Below are 22,199 nucleotides of genomic sequence, written 5' to 3'. Positions count from 1 at the left end.
AGAGGTGCAGTATCATTTTGTATACCTACATATTAAGTATAAAATATCAATTTTTTTCTTCTAACTTCTTAAGAATTATTATAATTCAGAAATATTCAAATTTTTTATTATAATTCAAATAAATGAGTTAAACATACCATGTAATTTTTATTAACGAGTCATGTATAAAACGGTTATGTATAAAATAAATTAAGAACAAAAGGCTTATTAAAACTAATAATCGGTTAAAGCAGTAATACATTAAATAACTACGAACATTTGATACGGAAAAAACATAATTTTTATAAATCACAGTATGTATAGTACATTAATTCGTTCATCATATTAATAATATTATAATAGCTAAGTTGATATTTTATTAATTCAGTTCAGTTATGAAAAACATTATAAGAAGTACAATAGATTATGAGAAGTATAAATGTAATTGCTTAAAAAACATAACTTTATTTTGCAAAAATTGAGTCAATCAAATGCATAAGTTGTCTTTTAAATCGTACCTATTTTACATTAACGCGGTTTATAGTCGTAAAAATATCAATAACCTTTTAATTTTTAAGGAAAAACTTCACACGTAATGGATTTTATGCAAGCCGTGGGTATGGTGTTCTTTTCGAATATCGGCCACCTGAGGGCCGTTCGGGTATTCTTGATGGTGAGGGCCGGGATACGAGCTTTGATACTCTTTTAGATAGAATCCCTTCGGTTGTTCCATCGGATATTCTTTCGGATCTCCGTTGTAATATTCCCTAGGGTTCTCCTTTTGATACTCTGCCGTATAGCCTTGTTCTTGAACCGCGGCGTTCACGTTGTAGTGTTTTGGATAATCTCTACGGTATCCCGTCAGATAGTCGTCGAAGTCTTCATTGTTGTTGGTGCCGTCAAAGGTCATCAAATGACCAATTTTTCGCAACAGCTTAGCGACGAACCTCCGACGGTGGTAAGCGCACTTTGCCGGAAAATGTCGGCAAAACAATAATGTCCTCTTCGTACGGTGACCGTTTCCTTCGGATACAGCCTCTGTCGGTAACAGGCCCATTGCCGCTTGCATGATTTCATACTCTGTGGTGTTAAGCATGTTTCCAGCACCGTCGATGTTCACCTCTACCGTTTTTTTTCTACCCAATTGTGTTTGGTACTGCCTGTTATACAACGATAAAGTTATTGTTTTAGTTAAATAATGGGTTAGTATATTGTTTAGTTAGGATGAAATTCACAGGAAGAGCAACAAATTCCCAGTCGATTACAAAATACACAATAGTACAAAATGTGTTATGTTAGGTTAACGTACATATGTACATCAGAACCTGATACCTATGACAACATAAATGTATGCCAGAAGATATAAGATATAATATGATATATTTTTGGATAGGATGTTACATTTAGTTAAGTAATAGCACTCACTTCGACGTTAGCATGCCCGTAAGAAAATAGCTGTATTAATATAACAAAGACAATTCCACTTCCTAGGCACCATTATATATTGTACTCCTCGTCCAATTTTTAATCAAAGATTTATAGCCGACAAAACATTATGCCTTATTTGGTAATAATACAAAACTGTGAACCAATCATTAAGTATACTATCATCTTGTGCTCGGGGTTGAAAAATGTTCTCTTTACTATTAATGCAGTTAATTAATTATTATAGATATCTCAGTTCTATCTTTAAAAATGAATTTTCACTATTTAACAATTTCCATAATTTTCTAAGTAGTCCTATGCGGTATACCTTGTTACTTATTATATACAATTTTTACCCCCCCCCCCCCGAATTCTCCAATTAAATTTAATCCTTATCATAACATTAAAAAAGTATATATACATTTTAGACTAACTCAAAAAAAAATTGTTTCGCTACTATTTAAATCGTTTTTGTTTGTCAAAAAGGAGAAATGGTCCCTATAGAACAATATTTTTTCCATTGATTAACACACACAGAATACATTTTTCATTAAAATCGTCATAACTTTAAACCTTGTAGGCATTTTTAAAATTTTAAAAAAGATTCTTAAAGCCGACATTTGTACCTTTAAAATATTCATAAACGATTATAGTATTTTCCATTTTTTAATTATTAGTCACAATGACTAAAAGTTTGTCAGTTCAACAATAATCAAAGACTAAAAATAAATGTATATGTTTCATTAAACCATGGTATCTATCAGTAAAAATGAACAAGTTTGAATGTCTAGTAAAGCATATTAAAAGTGAGTGTCAGCTTTCAGAATATTTCTTTTTTAATTAAAAAAAAATTATAAGTCTTGAAATTGATGGCGATTTTAATTAAAAATACATGTTTACATGTTAATCAAAAAGGAAAAATATGCTTCTATAGGAACCACTTAGAGTTGACTTAGAAGGCTTACATTTTTTAAAACCTCTTCTTTTCGTGAAATAAAAACTATTCAGGGAGGTGAAAATTTATCCTGGACTACCTAATATATATTTACTAATCGCCAATAATACAAAGACAATACAAAATCATGTTTATCTATAAAAACTAAAACCAATACATTTTGATTTTACCACAGAAGTGATGTTATATTATAAAGATAATACTCACATACATATATAACTATACATAATAACTATTAAACTAAAATTTATTAAAAATTAAAATATTAAATACTAATCGCAAAAGTAAAATGCATGTTTTGATATGTCACGCAAAACAGTATAACATTTTATTTTTGGACTAATTTTTGAATACTAATAATTTTTTCCAAATCTATAATTATTTTTCCAAAATCTAGTGAAATTAGTAGTTTTATCTTACTGCTTTTTTTTCTTTGTTATATATTTTACATTCATAGTAAATACTTATTATACGTTAGTTTTACTTATACACAAATACACATAAACATGTAATTATAAACATTTATGATGGCAAATATTTGATTTATCTACGGTCGATTGATGATGGGATGAATATTTCCTCCGATTGTGTTGACCGATGACAGGTCGCTGGTTCCGATTCCAACCACGTAAGACTTTGGGCAGCATTTGACGTTGTACACTTGACACGGTCTGGGATGAGCGCTGGATTTGTTTGGCTTGATTTTACAATACTCGTCCAACATACAAATACCTTGCGACCCATCGTCCATCGTGCAAGGCTCGGCTGTCGAAAATCAGTTTAAGAAGAGCTTAAGTTAATAACAATGCCAAGTTTGTAACAAAAATAATACAATACAGTTATAAAATATTAATTGAATAAAACAAACAAGTAGAATAGGCGCGTTGAAATTTGGACATACACAACACTACAACTGACAACTGATAAACGTTAGAATTTTCAGTTTTAAACTAACCGATCAGTCAATTTGAATATATTATAAGAAGGTTTCCCATCTAAATTTTGCGTTAATAACCCAAACGAATGTTTGAATTTTAATTTAAGAAAAAAACAAGCTAGAATTATATAACGCTGTTCTGACCTTGATTTCTTAATACCTACCTAAACAATCATTGCAATTTTAAAGTTTGAAATTCGGCCATGAACAATCAAATATACTTTTTAAATTTAAGGATAACATATAACAATATTAATCTTGTTATTTATGGAACAAGTAATGTCCTTTTTCATTAATACGAAGAAATAATTTCATGGATCGTTTGATAAAATACGTCTTAATAAGCGTTTCCTTACCTAAATCAGGAAAATATTTTCAGGGTTTTCTTATAATATTTTATAATTTTTTTTTTACAAAATCCTTGCAAAAGTAAAATATTATACATTTATATTTTAATTAAAATATTATAAATAGATGGTAACAATGATCTAGTAGAAAAAAATGTATCGCATGTAATTTTACTTTGGATGGTAATAAATTGTATGTACCTAAAAAAATTGTATTATAACATAATATTGATTAACAATAACCGATTACAATGAAATAATATTATAATAATTAAAATAATAATAATATTAATATTTAAAAGGCAAAATATATTATTATGTTTGTTGAATTGTATATTAGCTAATAATAAGTTGTTCAAAAAATTCTTTGGGATTTAATTTTTTTAATTTTTAATCGAGTAAGTATGGTAATTTAAATGAAAAAAAAATAAGACTCGAGAATTTTAGGAGTTTGTTGCAAATAGGAAAAAAAAATAAAATGCTACACACTTAAAACGAGAAAATAGATATTTTTCTTAGCTTAAATATAAGATATTATTCAGGTAGATCGCTGTCATACCATGCGGTATGGTTTGAATTTGAAAAAAGATCTTATAACGCTTAATTTGAAAGGTTCTGTGCAACTATAAAATAAAGCAAGTCGATTCTATCTTCACTAGAAAGAACTTTTCAAAAAGATACTAAATATGGGTTTAAAAAAAATTTTAGTTTAAAAAGTTGTCAATTTTAGCTATGTTTCTTTCCAATAGGAAATCTTCGAAACTGATAAACGGATTTTCTTGTTAAGGATTTTATTAGAATCGCCTTGATATGTAGAAAAGAAGTGAAAAGTTTAGACACACACAATTTAGACTGACACAGTTCATTTACTACAGCTTTAAAGTTGTATATCATTAATTAATAAATAAAAAGCTAAAGTTACCTACATAAACATATTTTTTACAAAAAAAAAAAAAATAATAATTCTCTTTTAATTAAAATCAAGACAATTTGTAATGCAATGAGGTTTTCTTTACCTATGTGGAACTCATAGTTAATTAAATAAGCTATATTTAAAAACCGAGATTGGTTTGTAAACTATACATGCACAGCGTTTTAAATGAATATGGCGGCACAGCGGAGCGATTTAATTAAAGAAAGCTAACAGTATAAGACAAGGATTTGCTGTACAAATCCGGGTACTTATTACAATCATAATTTCAGTATGAGCGGCTCAAGAATTACAAGAATACCAAAGATGAAACAAAGTCAACCCTCGGTTTTCGTCGTAGAATTATAGCCGGATTTATTATCCAAGAGGAAATCCGCCACTCCGATGTCGGTTTCTTATATTACTTCTGCTTGCAATCGCATATTATATGTTACAACATGTATAGATAAAGCGGAATACGATTAACTGATAGCTATTACTCATCATTCGTGGGCCAAAGCAGGGGAGAGTAGGTTTATGGAAGGTTAAATGGAAGACGAATCTTCGCTCAAAACTTGCACAGCATTTATCATTTGTCATAAAGAAGCCCTACTAAATGGTTTCCTAAGCAATGTTATGCTGGGACAGTGTTAAAGATAATAATATTCAGCTGACTTACCGCATATACGTTCGCACATTTCTTTGGATACCGGTAAATTAGTATTGAATGGACAATTGTGTACTCCTCCTGCGGTGTATAGAGGTCGACAAGACTTGAAAGGCGGATGGAAAAACCAAGCGGCCACTTGATAGTCCATGATCGGATAAAGCGAAGCGTTGCAACCGGTTATCTTTGGCACGTGACATCTTGAGTCTACAAAAAAATAACAAACATTAATTTCAATTTATAAGTACTTAAGAAATTAAAACGCTTACATTTTAACAAATATTTATAGTACCTATTTTTTTTAAGTAAGACACAATAATAGAACTAAAAACAGCTTATGACTTATAATAATAATATAATTGTTATTAGTTATCGTAACAAAAGCGGCTTTTTTATATCGTTTTTTATAAACGATATTTTAACTCGATGTTAAAATTACCCCTAAAAAAATCTACTAGTTTTAAAGTGTGTGTTTGCCAAAAACATATGTACACTTTTTATTCTACATCAATATTGTCGTTCATAACTATTGATAAACATAGTAGTATTAAGTTTAAAACTGTTTATAATAATGTTTTTCGTGTATACGAATTAGTGCCTGTGATTTTAAACGTGTAATTTAAATACACGTGTACATGAACCCCATGTAATTAACATACACGTGTATATACACGTGTAATTATAAATACACGTATATTTAAAAAAAATTATTTTGTCAAAAATTTTAGTTTGAGTTAACGTATTTACACAATTATACTTGTGTTTGAGTTCTTATGATTAAATATACGTGAAACTAAAATTAATAACAAAAATAAATTTTTTTGAATACACGTGTATTTATAAATACACGTGTATGTTAATTACACGGGTTTCACGTGTAATCAAATACACGTGTAATAGGGACCTCTAATACGAATATATATAACCAAGAGAAGTTAATCGCACGATAAAAATTTAACTAATGTACTGTATTTTAATTTAAATACACTTAATGGATTCAAACCTATACTTTTGTTTAATCTTATTATTTTTGCTATGATAAATAAGAGTAAAATTATTGGTATTACTAGCATTTAGCACATAATGAATATTTATTCGTCTGGTTTCATTCCCCTAGAGCAATAATTTATTCCGGTATTAAGTTCAAGAAAATATTGTTTATAATTATAGTATACGATTAAGAATATGACTGTTGATATGAATATGTCTTTTAGAGTGAGGGGGGGTCTATCATAAGTGAAATTCTAAGATGAACTGAAATAAAATAAATCATTCACCTTGATTAGACCTTTTTGCGCTATCTTGAATCGATAAAGATACAGAAACACAGAAATAACATGGTTGATTCAAAATCAACTTAAAACTAAAAAAAAAAAAACGACTAAACGCTTTATCTGTTGTTTTGGCTAGGATCAATCGGTTCTTTTACACAATAACAAAATTGATTTCTTGATATTTTATAAATTTACTAGCGTCCTTTTAGATTACGTTGCAGACTTTTTTGTGAAATAGAAATTAGACATGAATGTTTTGTTTTTGTTTGATAACTAAACCGAAGCGAAAAATCTTTAATCACGTTTTGCTTTTGAATTGCAAAGTCAATAATTTGATTAAATATGTATATATGACTACACTCGCATCCAGATAGAACCTTTCAGTGATTTTAATAACTGAATATTTTTGAAATCAACTCAATATAATAAATCAGTTATTTTTAATTTGAAACATTTATTACACTAGAATTTCAAATAAATGTCTTAATAATATAGATGATGTTTACCTAAAAAATACTTTCATTGTCGCACTATAAAGCGAAGGTAGTTTCAACCCTTAAAAACTTTTAAAACTACCTAAGAATTTCGTTAAAAATTAAAAATTTATATCAACACGTCTGAATGAATACCACCCAAGTAACATGAAAATGGCGAGTGGTACATTTTAAACGAATTTACGATTAAGTAAGTCTCTTTTATGGCTTCTTCCATTGACTCCGCCTAATCGTTTTGGCCGCTAGATCTTCCAAAACGTCCGGCTAAACCCTGTACATGGACAAACGTTATCGCCTGTAAGCACCCAAGACCGGATAGATTTTGTGTAATATATAAGACGTGCGGTGTAGTGCGGGCGGCGGCTCGATTAGGTTAGGGCGGCGGAAACCATTAAAACTTTTAACGTTTCAAAAGACCAAGACGGAGCTTCTTAATTCCCAAAAGCCTTTTTTGTTCTACCGTCTCTATATACAACGCCATCGTCAGCATGCCGTTTTCTCCCATCCCTTCGTGCCACCACTGTTAAAAGTGTACTTTTTCCCGCCGTCCGACGCAACGCTGTTCTTTGTATACACACACCGGGCTATCTAAGATAACTGAAGCGGGAATACTGTATAATGTATATAATATAAAAACCAAGATCGCTCGCTTGTTTCCCGGTCGGATCCTTCACTCTGGACATACTTCAAAAAATTACTCGCCCGAATAAACATAGATATACCGGGTGTTTTATTTAACGTAAGACACTCAATTTCTCGGGAAATAATTACAATTTAGCATAGTTTTCCTGTTTTAATACTTTTTTTGTTAATGATATTGTACAGTATTATAAAATTAACTAATATTTACCTTGTTTAGTATTTTCCAGAGCACTATCAACTTTTGAAACTTAAATGATATGAGTACATATTTAATTAACTTTTAAAAATAAGAATAATTTACTGAAAATGTTGACTGGTCGATAACCTGTTTTAATAATTACTTTTAAATTAATTACAGTTTAAAATTTAGAACTGCATGAAGGGTAAGTGTATAGTATTATTTTTATTTGCGCACATTACTTGACCGCACATCATTCTACCTCACATCTTAAGTTTAATTCTCAAAAAAGTTATTATTAAAAACTGGTTATCGACCAATCAACATTTTCAGAAAATTATTCTTACTTTAGAAAGTTAATTAAACATAGCATATATATCCATAAGTTCCAAAAATTGAAAGCGTTCTGGAAAATTCTAAAGATGTTAAATATTTATTAATTTTATAATATTGGTCTTACAAAGAAAAACATTCCCTTCTCAGTTCCGCATCGAATCTAAAACTAAAAAATTGTAATTATTTTCTGAAAAAAATATGTTTGTCTATCGTTCAATGGATCACCCAGTATATTATACCATTCACGGACGTTGTGGTTTTTCAAAGAGGGCCCGGTGAAAAAGGGCGATTAATCGAAAAGTCTGCCGGATCAAAAAAACCAACAGCAGGCGGTTTACTTTTTTTTTCATACCACTAGACATTCGAGTTCCGTCCGCAGTGACCGGGAAAGGAAATTACGTTTTATGAATAATTGCCCAGTGTTACCGATAATACCTACATAATATTTTATATATTAGGAATACAGTAAAACAAAATACCAATCCTATATTGCTAAATACACTATCCATATAATAACTTAATGATGAAACATGATTGAGCCGAGTTATAATTATTGTTAAAATATTGTAAAAATCAATATCCTATAAATCAGTTACTAGTAATTTAAAAAAAATCAAACTATTGATATTTTTGCTATGGCTTAGTATGAGTATAACGCAAGCGTAGATATTTATTTTAGTTGACATTCTCTAAATGCATGTCACCCTAAAGCTGCTCTTGGTCCTCTGAATTCGTGTAACGCATGGATCAAAATTGAACATTCTTTGAGAACCATAATATGTAATTAAGAAAAGACAGTTTTTAAACACATTTTGTTTGTTTTAAATAATCTTTATTTTGTATCGAATTTTATGTGGTGTATTTTTTTTAACTGCTGCCCTGAAAAATTTTGGCTTTTAATAAATTAATAATTTATTACGTTTTGGTAAAAAGTTTTAAATAGTTTGGTCTAACCATTTAAACAAATTATAAATAAAACTAACGCTTTATCAGCTTATCTACCAATAAAACCCAATTCTTAAGCATTGGCGTATATTATTAATTACATTTAAAACAATACGACAATAGAGTACAAATTGAAATTATTATTATTATTCAACAAAAGTTCTTATTGATACTATAAGATTTCATTTTTAGTATATGAAGGATACATGGAAAAAACCAGCCAAGTCACTTTTTAAAAATGGCAATTCTTTGTTTTAAAATTCGTTTTGATACAAAAAGTTTTAAGTATTTCTTTAATATTTTAAAACATATTTTAGCATTACTTAAACATGTTTTTCTTAGATTAGAAAAAAGCAACTTTGCTGGTTTTGTTCCCTGATCCCTTCATATACATTTGTATAGTATATAACACAGGCAAAAATATATATTTTAAGTAACATTTCCTGACTAAATACGATAACACAATGTCACTATATTGTTTATTGTGCTGATTGCGTAAACTATTTATAGTTAAAAGATTAAAGAACATTATTATTACGTATTTAAACGATTATTTTTTTTGAAAAACTATGACGATTCATTATTACTTATCGGTAATTTAAGTATACCGTCAATCGTTTTTGTCTTACGTCATTTTACCTTGATTATACAAGTCTGTATGGCGATATAAAAAGACATTATCTATGTAATATTTATTATTATTATTATTGTTATATTAAATTACGTTTCAATCAAAAAAGTAAAACAACAATAAACGTAGGTAAGCATATTTGATTATATTATTATACGTCCGATTTTCGAAAAACGTATAAGCCCGCTGGTAAATTACTTGAACTCGTGGAGAGTTAATAATATTAGAATAGGTTAAGTGTACTAAGTAAAACATAAAAATTAACGAGTATATAACGTGATAATCGATGAACCGAATTTATGTACCGAGAAAAATGACGTTTGTATTGCAAATTTGTTTTTTATTTTTAACGCAAAGTTGAGAAGGTATTTTTTTTCATAATGAAGTCTTTTTTTCTATTTTCGTGTTTTTGCCCACGGTATCTCCTAAGCCGCTAAATCAATTCATTTATGTATCAACAATCGTATCTGTAAGATAATTTATTGAACTAAAAAGTAAATTATTTAATACAACTAAATTAAACACACCATAAAAATGTACACACTTTTTATGTTAAATTTACAGCGTGCTATAATATTTTTAAAAACAGTCTAATTACTTCCAAAAATATAGTCATTTTTTACATATTTTTTGTATTTACATTCTTTAAAAAAATTACTACTGATATACAGTAAAAACCCAAGAAAACATAATTACCCCTTTCCTACAGAATGGGTCAATATATTTCCTTTATTTCGCTTTTTGTACGTGTAAGTTTAAGGAGTTAAATCTAATTAAGCCGAATGTAGATGTATAGTTTTACAATAACATCATAAATGTGAATAATAAATGCATATTTGTTTATAGTTGATAATTTAAAAAAAAAAAAAAACTAAATGTTGGCTTATTATTCGTGAATGTTCATTAGCAGAATCGTGACCATGTAGATTTATTATTATATTATTTGATAGACTACACGGTACGTTTAAGACGAAAACAAAGTATAAAACTTTAACGGGTTTAAGCGCATTCTCACACAGAAAGAGTTATCAAACAAAAGCATATGAACACAGTATACGCAATTACATACGGGCTATTATTGTAGAACTATTTTCCGTTTCATTATAATTAACGTGACGCGTTTAGTATTATACATTATTTTATGATGAGTAATTAAATTTTCAACGTCCTGGGTCGTGACGTAATAATATTTTACCGTGCAATATTCTTGCTTCATATATTATAGATTTTAATAAAGTAAAATGTGTTGCACATGTAGATGAAACTTCCAGGATAGTAAGACGACAACAATAATATTTGGGCGGTGACACCCATTACGACTGTGGTAGTTATCCACCCGTTATATTTTAATGTTGTATAAATTATAATAATATTATGCGAAAACGTGACGCATATAACTTTATATTAGACTACAATTAGCTGTGAAGTTATTTCTAAGTGCCTAAGCGATTTAAGTTGATTTATTTACCTTGTTTAAAAAAAATTCACGGGTACTGACGTGTTTTTGATTACCGACGAGATAAATTCAAATATTTACTCGACCAAAACAGCGAACGTCAACTCTCATAATGCCATTTTCTCTTCCACCCCTCTCCTCACCCCCATCGTCAGTGTATAAATCGCGTATCCCGCTAACTGATTTGCCCACGATTGTTTTTCTCGGTCAAGTCTTGCACGGACAAGGGATATATTTTCCAGGCTATAATTTCCCTTGGGAATGTTTTTCGATAACCATTACAGCACTATATTTTTATGTACCTAGGTGTAATATATATATATATATATACATTGGAAGGAGATAAAACCGTTTATTAAAATATTCGACGGACTGCCCGACTTAGAGGTTGCCTTACAGCTTAAAAGTAATGATAAAATGAAATACTAATAATTGTACCTCTGCATATAATATTATGTATACTTAAAAGTTCTAGATAATAATTAATTAAATTTAATATACAATGTAATTGTAATAGATGTAAATAATAAGAATGTATAAAAATAAAATATGAAGTATAAAAAAAATAAACATGTTTAGTACTATCTCAAGCATAAAAATTATAATGGATTATCCCAAACGTGCCTTTTAAAGTCTCGGACCAATTTTTAAGCCGTGGTCCCTAAAAAAACTACACAAGGGACTCAGAAGCTGACCCGAACCATAATCCTGCCAGTTTTCACTTATTGATGGGGTATTTTAGCCGGAAATATAATAGCTAAATAATTGTCTAAATATCGTTAAAAACCAGTTAAAAAAAGAAGGAGAAAATTTAAGACTGAACAAATTCAAGAATGTTGTTGTTGTTCTTTGATTGGAAGTAATATCTAGTTAGCCGAGTGCTGACGCTCACACTTCATATATAAATAAATAATAAACCAATAACGTTGTTTTAAATGACATTAGGATTTAGGACTTTGTCTGGGTAAATTGCATATTGCCAGAAAACGAGAAACTTATTTATAATAGAAATATTATACTATTGTTACTTATAATATAGGCAATGCATAATATAGTAATTATTATTTGTAGTTCATGGATGAATGCATACCTAACAAACGTCATAAACTATAATAATATATTGTTTAGACTTTAGACCATATTATATGGACACGAGGTAATTGATTTATGCGGTTTTCGGAGTATCCGACTTGTATAAATTTAAGTGATTATAATTATTTTGGCGATGTGTAGCGGATCAATATTAATTTTGTATTATATCAACAACGTAGTGATAAATATAAGTTATATAATATAGTAAAGAAAACCCTTAACCATAAAAAAAATTCATTCTATGTGTTCGGCAACAATGTTGTCATCTTCAGCGCTAACGACAGACTAACTCTCAATAAGTTAATGTCGATAAGTTGCTTAAAGTTTTTATATATATATATATATCAAATATATTGTTACATTTGAATATAGGTATTACATTTCAACGAGCTATTAGTTTGGTAGCTACAGTTTATGTTCAGTGCAAACAGCCATGATTCTGTTTTAGTTTTACTATTTGTGTTTGTCTTAACCATAGCATAGCGTTGTCTGTATACGAGGATTGGAGTTTAATTAACTTTATTATACTTATATATATATATATATATATATATATATATATTCTCTATGTATAGTTTTCAGTGTTTTATGCACATTGCTAAGGTATGTGTGTTAACGTCAGGTTAGGTAAATAAATTGAAAAACAATTTAGGAATTTCATTCCAGTTGAATGTTTTAAAAAATAATGCCATTGTTCAACGGTCGAATCGTTGGCATTCTCTACCAAGAACGGTTAAATAAATATGATAAAGTCCTAAAATTAATTTATACGAAAATGCTATTTATGTACTCATAATAGCAATAATATGCGAATTCCATCAGGTCTCGGCACTGTATAACAACAACTGCAGCACGGAGTTGTTGAACATCGGTATTGCGGTCACGCGCCGGCAATAAGATGTCATACGTTTTTTTTCTGTTCTACCGAATTACTGTTTTGTATTATTTATTTTCTGTACTGTCGTGGTAAATCAAAATCGCGAACGACACTGGTAATATAAAATATTAACTCTGAAAATACAGGAAACTACAATCGTGCAACTAAATTATAACTTAGAACGGACAGGATTACAAAATACAAGTAGGTAGTCGGTTCTATAAATATTACAAAATATAAGTCTTGGCCAATGATTTTAGTGTGATAGTAGAAAATTAATCGAGATTATGAGCCCGTTCAGCCATAAAACTGCTCTTAAACAGTTAAAATATATAGGGGGAAAAAATGAAATCCTAATTGACAGCTATTATTATAGTATCTATATAATGTACTATGGAAACGATGTTAAACACAAAAAAAAAACACTAGCCTAATTGAGAAGATTTCTCAGCCACCCTTTATTTAGACCGTTAGGAATTTCAAACTAGGCAGGTGATTTTATATTAAAACTATCGTTTAAATGAATTAGTTGAAGGTAGAGGTAAACGCTCGTAAGGTAGTATTGAGGCTACCAAGATTTGTTGAACTTTTTTTGTAGTTTTTAACTTCTCTTTATATAGAGCGACAATTAGAAACGGCTACAAATAAATTAAGTTATTACATAAGACAAAACTTACTGTACGCAACGAAGTGCTAATATTCAACATTTGTAAAGATATTAATTAAAAACAGTGTTCGTGTAGATCGAGTTAAAAATAATATCACACACCTAGATCAAAACTAACAACTCAAAAAGTGGGTATTTTTAGTTATTTGTGTATTCAGATTCTACAAACGAAGTTTCATGAACCAACTAAACAATTTTTTATTTATCTTGATTACTACCCAAAATATAGCGCTGTAGGTACCTTTTGTAAAAATGACTAATCCCATAATCCTAACTACCAAAACCGTTTAAAATTTTAGTTTCTACCCGGACACCAAACTGAGTGCATGTACGGTTATTGTAAAAAATTGTTTTATTAAAATAAACAGTTAAAGTAATTAAACGTGAAAATAGGTTTTTTGGATTTCCTGAAAAAATATGTTTTTCGAGTTGCTACAGTTTTGATCTAGGTATGCGATATAATATGAACAAAAAAAAAACTGTGTGAAACCCCCTTTGATATTAAAATACCTATTTAAGACTATGAAATTATGGTCCCTGATAGGCTGTTTTAATGCAAATTGTGTTACTTAGAAGTTACGCAAATAGTCCACATATTCTAATAACTATACAATTTCAACAACTAGTTAGGTTAGATAAAGGTATTTTTAAGTATTATCATAACTCATATTTTATGACATTCATAACGAAACGGAACTAACGATTAGGCGTTTATTTCGGAACAGTTAACTATGACAGGATAATTCAATGGGCCCAACTCAGTTATAGTTTAATAAAAATATCTTACCTTTGTTTGGGCTGATTGCGAAGTAGTGATTGTTTTGGCCGGCTTGTACGGCTATCAACACGGCGGCTGTAGTCATTAGGACACACCATGTGGCGATCATGATCACAATAGCGCCGGTATCAGAAATCGCCAAATACACCTATTTCGGATTAAACCAAAATATAACAAAACAAGCTAAAACAGTGAATCTACTTAAAATAACGTACTGGCAATTTAACGTGAAACTAGCTTTTCCAACAGCGTCGCGTTCAACACTGCGACGGTTCAATATGAATCAATCAAGTACACTCCCAACGACCTTATCGCTTGTACCTATTTATGTAAGTCCGAAACTCACTCCAACGTACAAAATGATTCAATAGGTAATATTACATTATAGTGGTTACACGTTTACCTACACACTAGCGTATTGACGTTCGGGGAAGGGTAAAATTAAATAACAATTATAATAAATTATTTACTACAATCGGTTATCGGCTAGGTTGGGTACCTACGCCCGATAAGAATTAATATACAGAGGGATCCGCGAGTCCGATCACGTCCACCACTTACAATAATATTATTGTCGGTTCCGTCACTTGGCCTACAATAATAATAATTGTTTTCGATATTATTAAAATTTTCCACTATATGGCATGACAATGGTGATAACCAAATGGCGAAACCGAGGTAACCGAAACGGATGTTCGCAAAATGCAAAACATCATGTTACAAATTACAATATAAAAATACAATTTTACTTGCACATCACGTATATAATATCAGTAGGTAATATAATTAACCGTCCTACTGTTTTATTTTTGTAAACAGATAAGTCGGCGGACCACAGAGTAGGTAAACAGTACAATTAATATTTCGTGCAGTGTGCTAGGGAAGTCGTATATAAGCTAATGTTATAATATATTTTTTGGTACCAATAACTAAAAACACAGTTTTTAAATTAAAACTATAATTGTAGAATAATAAACGTTTTACAAAGCGTGATCAAGACATGTGTCGTTAATGATAAAAACCGTCAAGTATTTGGTACATTTTGGTTGCCTTAACATTCAAAATGTGAGTGAACGTTTCTTGGTACGTCTCTGAGTACCTATTTAAAATATGACGTCTTATTAAAACTATTAATGAACTCATAAACTCACAAAAGTACAATGGTAAAAATTAAACAAGTCTTGTTCTTATCTGCATCGTATTGTGTACTTTGTTTCCAATATTATTTCAATTCAAGTTTTAGGCAATGTATAGAAGTTAGAACCAATGTAAAATAACTATTATCTAATTAAATATCAGTTTTCCCTTGTACCCATTAGACAATAGGTAGTATACACCCCGTTTTCATAAGGAAATCTAAAAACTTCTTAATTTACCTAGACGGGCGAGGTAAGTAATCTTGCAGAGCAAAAATGAGAGATATTTTTACTGAATAATCTTTCCATTACGGCGGTGTTAATATGGAGTAGCTACCGAAAATATAGCCAAAGATTCTTTTGCTAGTAAAATCAATTAGTCGAGACTGAATAAAATAACAAACCACTTATAAATTCTCAAAATCGTCGAATTGCCCTAATTAGGACCTTAAGTGGTCCCGATTTTCTAATGAGTGTGCAAACAAATTTGACATTAATTCTTAAAAACTGAACGCTCAGAGGATTTCTCTATCAAACTGTATTGTAAAACAACGACATTTCGTTAAGCCCCTTATAATATTATATTAAGTAATACTATCAACGCAAGTTTGGGAAATTTCACGATCATAAATCATGTATAAAACAAACATAATATTATAATAAACAATTTAAATCATTTTTTTTATTATTTTAAAATACGAGTGTAAACTGAGCCCCTAACCAAAGTACTCTATAAAAAATATATATTTTACAAAAAAAAAAAAATATCCTGTATTTATAGTTTTCTAAGATATGACCAATAAAATATGTATACGCTATCATGGCTTTGAAACAAAGAGCAAAAAAATAATAGCAAAATAATAAAAAATATTTGCCATTTAAGATTAGTATTAAATATGTTTGTCAAAACGCCATAATATTTCTTATTTAGGTCACATATAGTGTTGAGTGAAATTTGTATAGTACACAGGAGTACTTCGTCAATTATTGTTTCGTACCTATCTTTGTCAATTTTACAATCGTTTATTAAGTGTCTTTAATGAGCTGTTAAATTTTTAATGAAGTTATAATGTATAAAATTAAATTGTAACTAAATGTGATCTGTTATTAGCTAATTAAATTTCAATGAACCGTTAATTAATAAAACTATTATTGCCAATTTTCGTACACGTTTGAAAATAATGCATTAGTTAATATAGTAAGAGTTAAATACAACTTAAAAAAAAATTTAACATATTTTATTTATTTATAATATATCATACGGTGTGGTTAAGGCTAATTAAAAAATAAACTTTTGCGTTTCTAAAGTGACATTTAATAATTTACTTTTAGAAGATTTTGAAGAAAATAGTTCCACGCCAATTATTTTCTGGGATCTTTAGAAAATAAAAGATTAGGACAAACTAGTAGGAGTTAATAACATTAAGCAACTGTAATTTTGTTGGGAATTTCCTTGAATTTGAAAAGAGAGGGCAAAACTTTTGGTTACTTTTAACTATCTAGTTACTAGTTTGATTTCCAATACACAAATTCTGGTCTAAAATTAAAAACCGTTCATAATGTTCCAAGAGATTTGAACACAGCGCCTTCTGACACAGATATTAAAACATTGTTAATTTTTCGTATTTCAGAGTCTTTGACAGACTTAATTAATTTGTTTTTTATCCTTTTTATTGGATATTAATTATTATAATTTTGTTATTCCTGTCAGAAGGTATATTATGCATAAATAATAATACATTTTAGATAGATGGATTGTTAGATAGATAGATAGATTTTATTATATATGATATTATGTCCGTTTTCTAATCATAAAATGACAAAATGATGCTTATGCCAAAATTATTAAGGGGCAAAGGATAGGCAATATTTAACAAAAGTTAATCTTGTAGCCAAAATAATTATGCTGACAAACTTTAAGGTGAAAAATATTAAGTTTTTCTAGTTATTAATCTTTTAAAGTAATTTTCACTTAGTTGTTGCGAAATTTTGATAAAAAATGACTTTTAGAAGTCATTTTGTGGTGTCTCTATTGAACGGATTGCAATTTTTTGTTATATGAAGCTTACTATTTTTCAATTGGAGCTATAAAGCCAATTTTTTATTTAGCTTTTAGAAAATTAGTTAGATTTATTAGAGAAAACTATAAGGAAGTAAAAAATATAAATGCTTATAGAAAAATTTTGAAAACAAAAATAATAAATCGACCTTTTAGCCCCTATAGAAAAGATGTTAAACTTTATAACAAAACTTTTTTTTTAATCAGTTCGGTAGACAGAAATGACTTCGCGTTTTAGTTTCCATTTGTATAAAATTTGGCACTTTTCGTTCCCCTTAACAATAATGTTTTATGCGCTATGTTGTTTATACCTTTGTAAACCACCGTGAAATACTTCTTTCTAATAAAACATGTAATTAGTAATTAGGTACTAATGATATTTATTATTATCGCAAACAAAAACTGATATATTCTATAAAATTAGGGTAATAATATTCAATATCATTGTTGAAATATAATACGTTTTATAATCAATAGTTTGGTAGAGATATTATTTTTAAAAAGATATAGTTGATAATGGGGTTACCTAAGAAGAAATGATTAATGACCACTGAGACCTTAGTCAAGGGCCAATAGAGATTTATTACAACTTGTTTTGAGATAATTTTGCTTAAATTAGACTTTATTTACCGAGTATAATATCTTAGTTGTTAATTCAGTTATATTAGGTTTCAATTTGCTGGTGTGGTGCGGCGGGAATCCTTTTACAAATTATAAAAACAAAATAGAATTAAATGTGTCTCGGTGTGAATCAGATGATTAATGACAATACATGAGGTCTTCTCATTCATCATTGTTTTAGTACATTTTGCAAATTGAACTGCAAATAACAGCTATGAAATAATTACCATACCAAATATCGTCATACGCATAATATGTTCACCACGATATTTGTGACAGATATACATGTGTAATGTGTATGGACTCTGTTGGAGATAGAAAATTAAATTAATTTTAATAATGCTTGCACCATATTCCGAGTATTATTTTAAATTCCGCATTGAACTCAAACTATTTCTATTAACAAATCAAACAATCTTAGTATATATATTATGTTGATTTCTACTCATAATATTAGTTTTATGTACTAATATTGTGTATAATACTATCATTTTGGCGATTGTATTTTCTGTTATAGGTAATAAAATATATAATACCAATACTAATACTATAAATATTACTATTAATATTAAGACTACCAATAATATATAATTGTTAAATACATATATTTTTTTTTCAACAAATTGTTTGGCTAAGTTTGCTATGGCGAAGATTTTTAAAATCTCGATTAGGAAATGTACAATGGTCTTTAATAATGACCCATTCTATCTCCTATTCATCAAAATAAATTCGATAAGTTCCAGCTCATTAGTGATTTTCTTTCTTTTAATGGCCACCTTGCTAGAGCATTGGTCCATTTGTAATTGTACCATTCGAAAGATTTAAGCTACTCTACACCGGGCAATTTAGTCCCAAAATTCAAAGATCCAGTTCAATTAATAACCCGAATGCTTTGGGAGGAACCCAACCAAATAAGATTAGTGAGGAGTAATCGTATAAGATTTTGTATCGTGCCATGAGGACGGAACTTAAACCCGAAAATTACCAATTGGGGAAAACCTTGTTGTACTACATCTTATACTTAAGCAAATTAGTACACTAAACGTTTGACCGCTTTCAGCAAAAATAAATACAACGAAGGATTCCGTTACGTTTATAGTTTAGGAAATACGGTTTTCAGTTGAATGTGTTTTTTTATTCAAAACTGAAGATTAGTTCCCTAGTCTTTCCAGCAGTGAATAGACTAAAACAATCAAAGTCTTGATGAATTCAATGGCAAACTACATAACAGAAATACTACTTGCATTCCAAATTATTATCACTAGGTAAGTTGCGCCTAAACATAAAAAAAAAAGTCTCGAAAGGGTCACAACTTACTTGCAACATAAATGTTGACATTTTTACAACGCTTAGTTGTGTTCCTTATAAATTGTGAACTAATTGATTAAAAATTAATATAGGTACTTATAAACCTTGCATATATGCTGATATAAATTATTAGTTATAAATACAATAACATATATTGAACCATTGATTATAACGCCATTTCCATTTGGCATTTACATTACTTTTACTGCACCATCGAAAAATAGCCCAGTGGACTATCTATTGTATTTATAATCAATGATTAAACTAATGTAAAAATGTTTTAAAAATATTAATTTTTTTTAAATATTTTAATAATTTTTCAAAAGTATATATATATTTTTTTACATAAGATTAATATAGCCATAGCGCTGAATGTACACATAATAGCACCACTACAGGTAAACTGTTCAGCGCAAATCAAAAATAATTTTAAATTTAATCATACATTTACGCTATTAGTGAGGCTGTAGTAATATCATATAACGTCATTATGATAAGTAATAATTATTAATGAAATACATAATTTTGGCATATTATTAAATTACATTCATTAGATAGTAAAAATATATAAACTATGCATTATACATTAATGATAAAATACCTGCAATATATTTTATATGAAACAATTTTTTTTTAATGTACCCTTTTTCAGTAAAATATAAAAATTGGGATGTGACAAAAAAAATAAGAAAATATTGTTGTAGTAGATTCCTTCTTCTTTTGTAGGGTTTGTTATTTTTAGTACCCTCGAAAAACCCATTATTTTTGGTTATACTGGTTTACAAACAGAAGCCATTGTACCAACGACAGTTAATCAGAATTAAATGAACACCATAAGAGTGTGTTCCACATATTATCCGATGAATTATTGAGACTTTTATCACTACAGTATTATTTATATTATAGTTATACGTTGTTCATTAAAACCATAGGTTATAGCTTTTATTATATTAAACTTTAAGTACTTGATGCTAAACAGAAATACATTTTACCCGAAAATACATAAGCATCTACATTGCAGTAGCAATTACTACTTTTAATGTCCTTTGTAATTTTCAATTATAAATTATATTTTAAATACACATATATGTATATACTACACAAATATGTAACACCTCATACATAAATATTCAACATCGATAATGAAGGGGGTTAGTTGATAATTTTACTAATGATAATTGTATTATAAAATAATACCTTACAACTTTAGAAAAAGAACACCAATCACGTTGAACTATTTCTAGCAAGTGTTGTTGATTTTTCTTAAATTATTTCTAGAGTTCAACTATTTTCGTGCTAATTTCAGTATTTTCTGTAAATAGTTTTTCGAAGCACCAAGTACTTTAAAACAAATATATTTATCTAGTACCAATGAAATAAGTTATAATTAATTAATTTCAAACTAGTAAATATTTGTGTAAATATGTAATATTTTTTTATAACAAAACAATGCAATTTATAATTTATTACCTACGTAAAAAACCTTAAATACCACAAACCATTGTAGTTTTCTTACACCTAATTTGATCAAAAATACCTTAAAAGTAAATTAAAATAGACAACTGAAGTAACTTTATCACGGATAACAATTCTATGAATAAAATAAAAATCCATAATTGTACGCTACATATTACAATATATTTACTAATATTTACTAAAATCTCTAATATATAATATTTGTACAATATATTATTATTATGCAAATAACAGTCTATAAAATGTATAAACGATACCTACCGTAGTCCCTTCAAGCCTCACATTCTATTATCTCGAAATCCCTATGGATCCCACACTAATGTTGTTCATACCTCACTCCCTATTCTTGCTATCCGCCTAACGCTAAATTCCTATAAATTTTGTAAGTCACCCATGAATGATCCATGAGTTGAGTGTCCTTTTTATCACATTCGATTAATAAGAGGAATAATTTTAAATTATACTAGATAGTTAACTATAGTAGGATATTGGCGCAAGATATGTCAGACGTTCTAACTTCTGTGATGTATCTATCCGTCTTTTGTTCACTGTTTTGTATTTATTTTAAAATAGTTTTTTTTTTATCACTAAAAAAATTGTATTTGCCAAGCTCAACTTCTACATAATGCTAAAAGACAAAAACTATTTCAAACTGAAATTAGTAAATATATAAAAATAATAACAGTACACCAACGAATACTAAGTCTAGAAAATATTACTATCAATAATGTGTCACAGAGTTGAAATAGTAATATTAAGTTGAAGTGTTTGTATACGCATTCATTTGTTTTGTAATATCCTTTGGTTATGAAAGAAATACAATAACGACCGGTAATAAATGTTATGAATAAGACGTATATAGTATCTATTCGTGTAATTATTTCATTCTTAAACATCGGTTTTATATACTATTAATATAATAATAATATTTGTAAAACGGCTGCAAATTGTTACAACATGATATTATTGTATGGTCTTATGTGACACTCTAATAGGTACTCTAATGTAA

The 22,199-nt window shown here is 28.7% G+C and overlaps 2 protein-coding genes across 2 annotated transcripts in view; one reads left to right on the top strand and one right to left on the bottom strand.

Moving 5' to 3' along the window:
• The window catches only part of LOC126844463 (uncharacterized), a 160,899-nt gene that overhangs the window by 115,955 nt on the left and 22,745 nt on the right, over positions 1 to 22,199 (top strand). The gene's annotated exons all lie outside the window — the stretch shown is intronic.
• On the bottom strand, positions 418 to 14,983 carry LOC126844461 (uncharacterized). Its single transcript, XM_050582673.1, has 5 exons — positions 14,806 to 14,983; positions 14,600 to 14,738; positions 5,233 to 5,427; positions 2,911 to 3,124; positions 418 to 1,139 (listed from the first exon to the last, which is right to left on the bottom strand). The coding sequence occupies exons 2-5, from the start codon at positions 14,697 to 14,699 to the stop codon at positions 566 to 568; spliced, it is 1,083 nt and encodes a 360-aa protein (XP_050438630.1). The 5' UTR covers positions 14,700 to 14,738; positions 14,806 to 14,983; the 3' UTR covers positions 418 to 565.

The sequence above is a fragment of the Adelges cooleyi genome, unplaced genomic scaffold (assembly GCF_023614345.1).
Source record: "Adelges cooleyi isolate 19-005CV unplaced genomic scaffold, UGA_ACOO_1.1 ACOO_flye_CR_arks_rails_tigmint_CR_PRNA_651, whole genome shotgun sequence".
Taxonomy (NCBI): domain Eukaryota; kingdom Metazoa; phylum Arthropoda; class Insecta; order Hemiptera; family Adelgidae; genus Adelges; species Adelges cooleyi.
The sequence above is the reverse complement of the archived record's forward strand: the minus strand, read 5'-3'. Positions and strand labels throughout refer to the sequence as shown.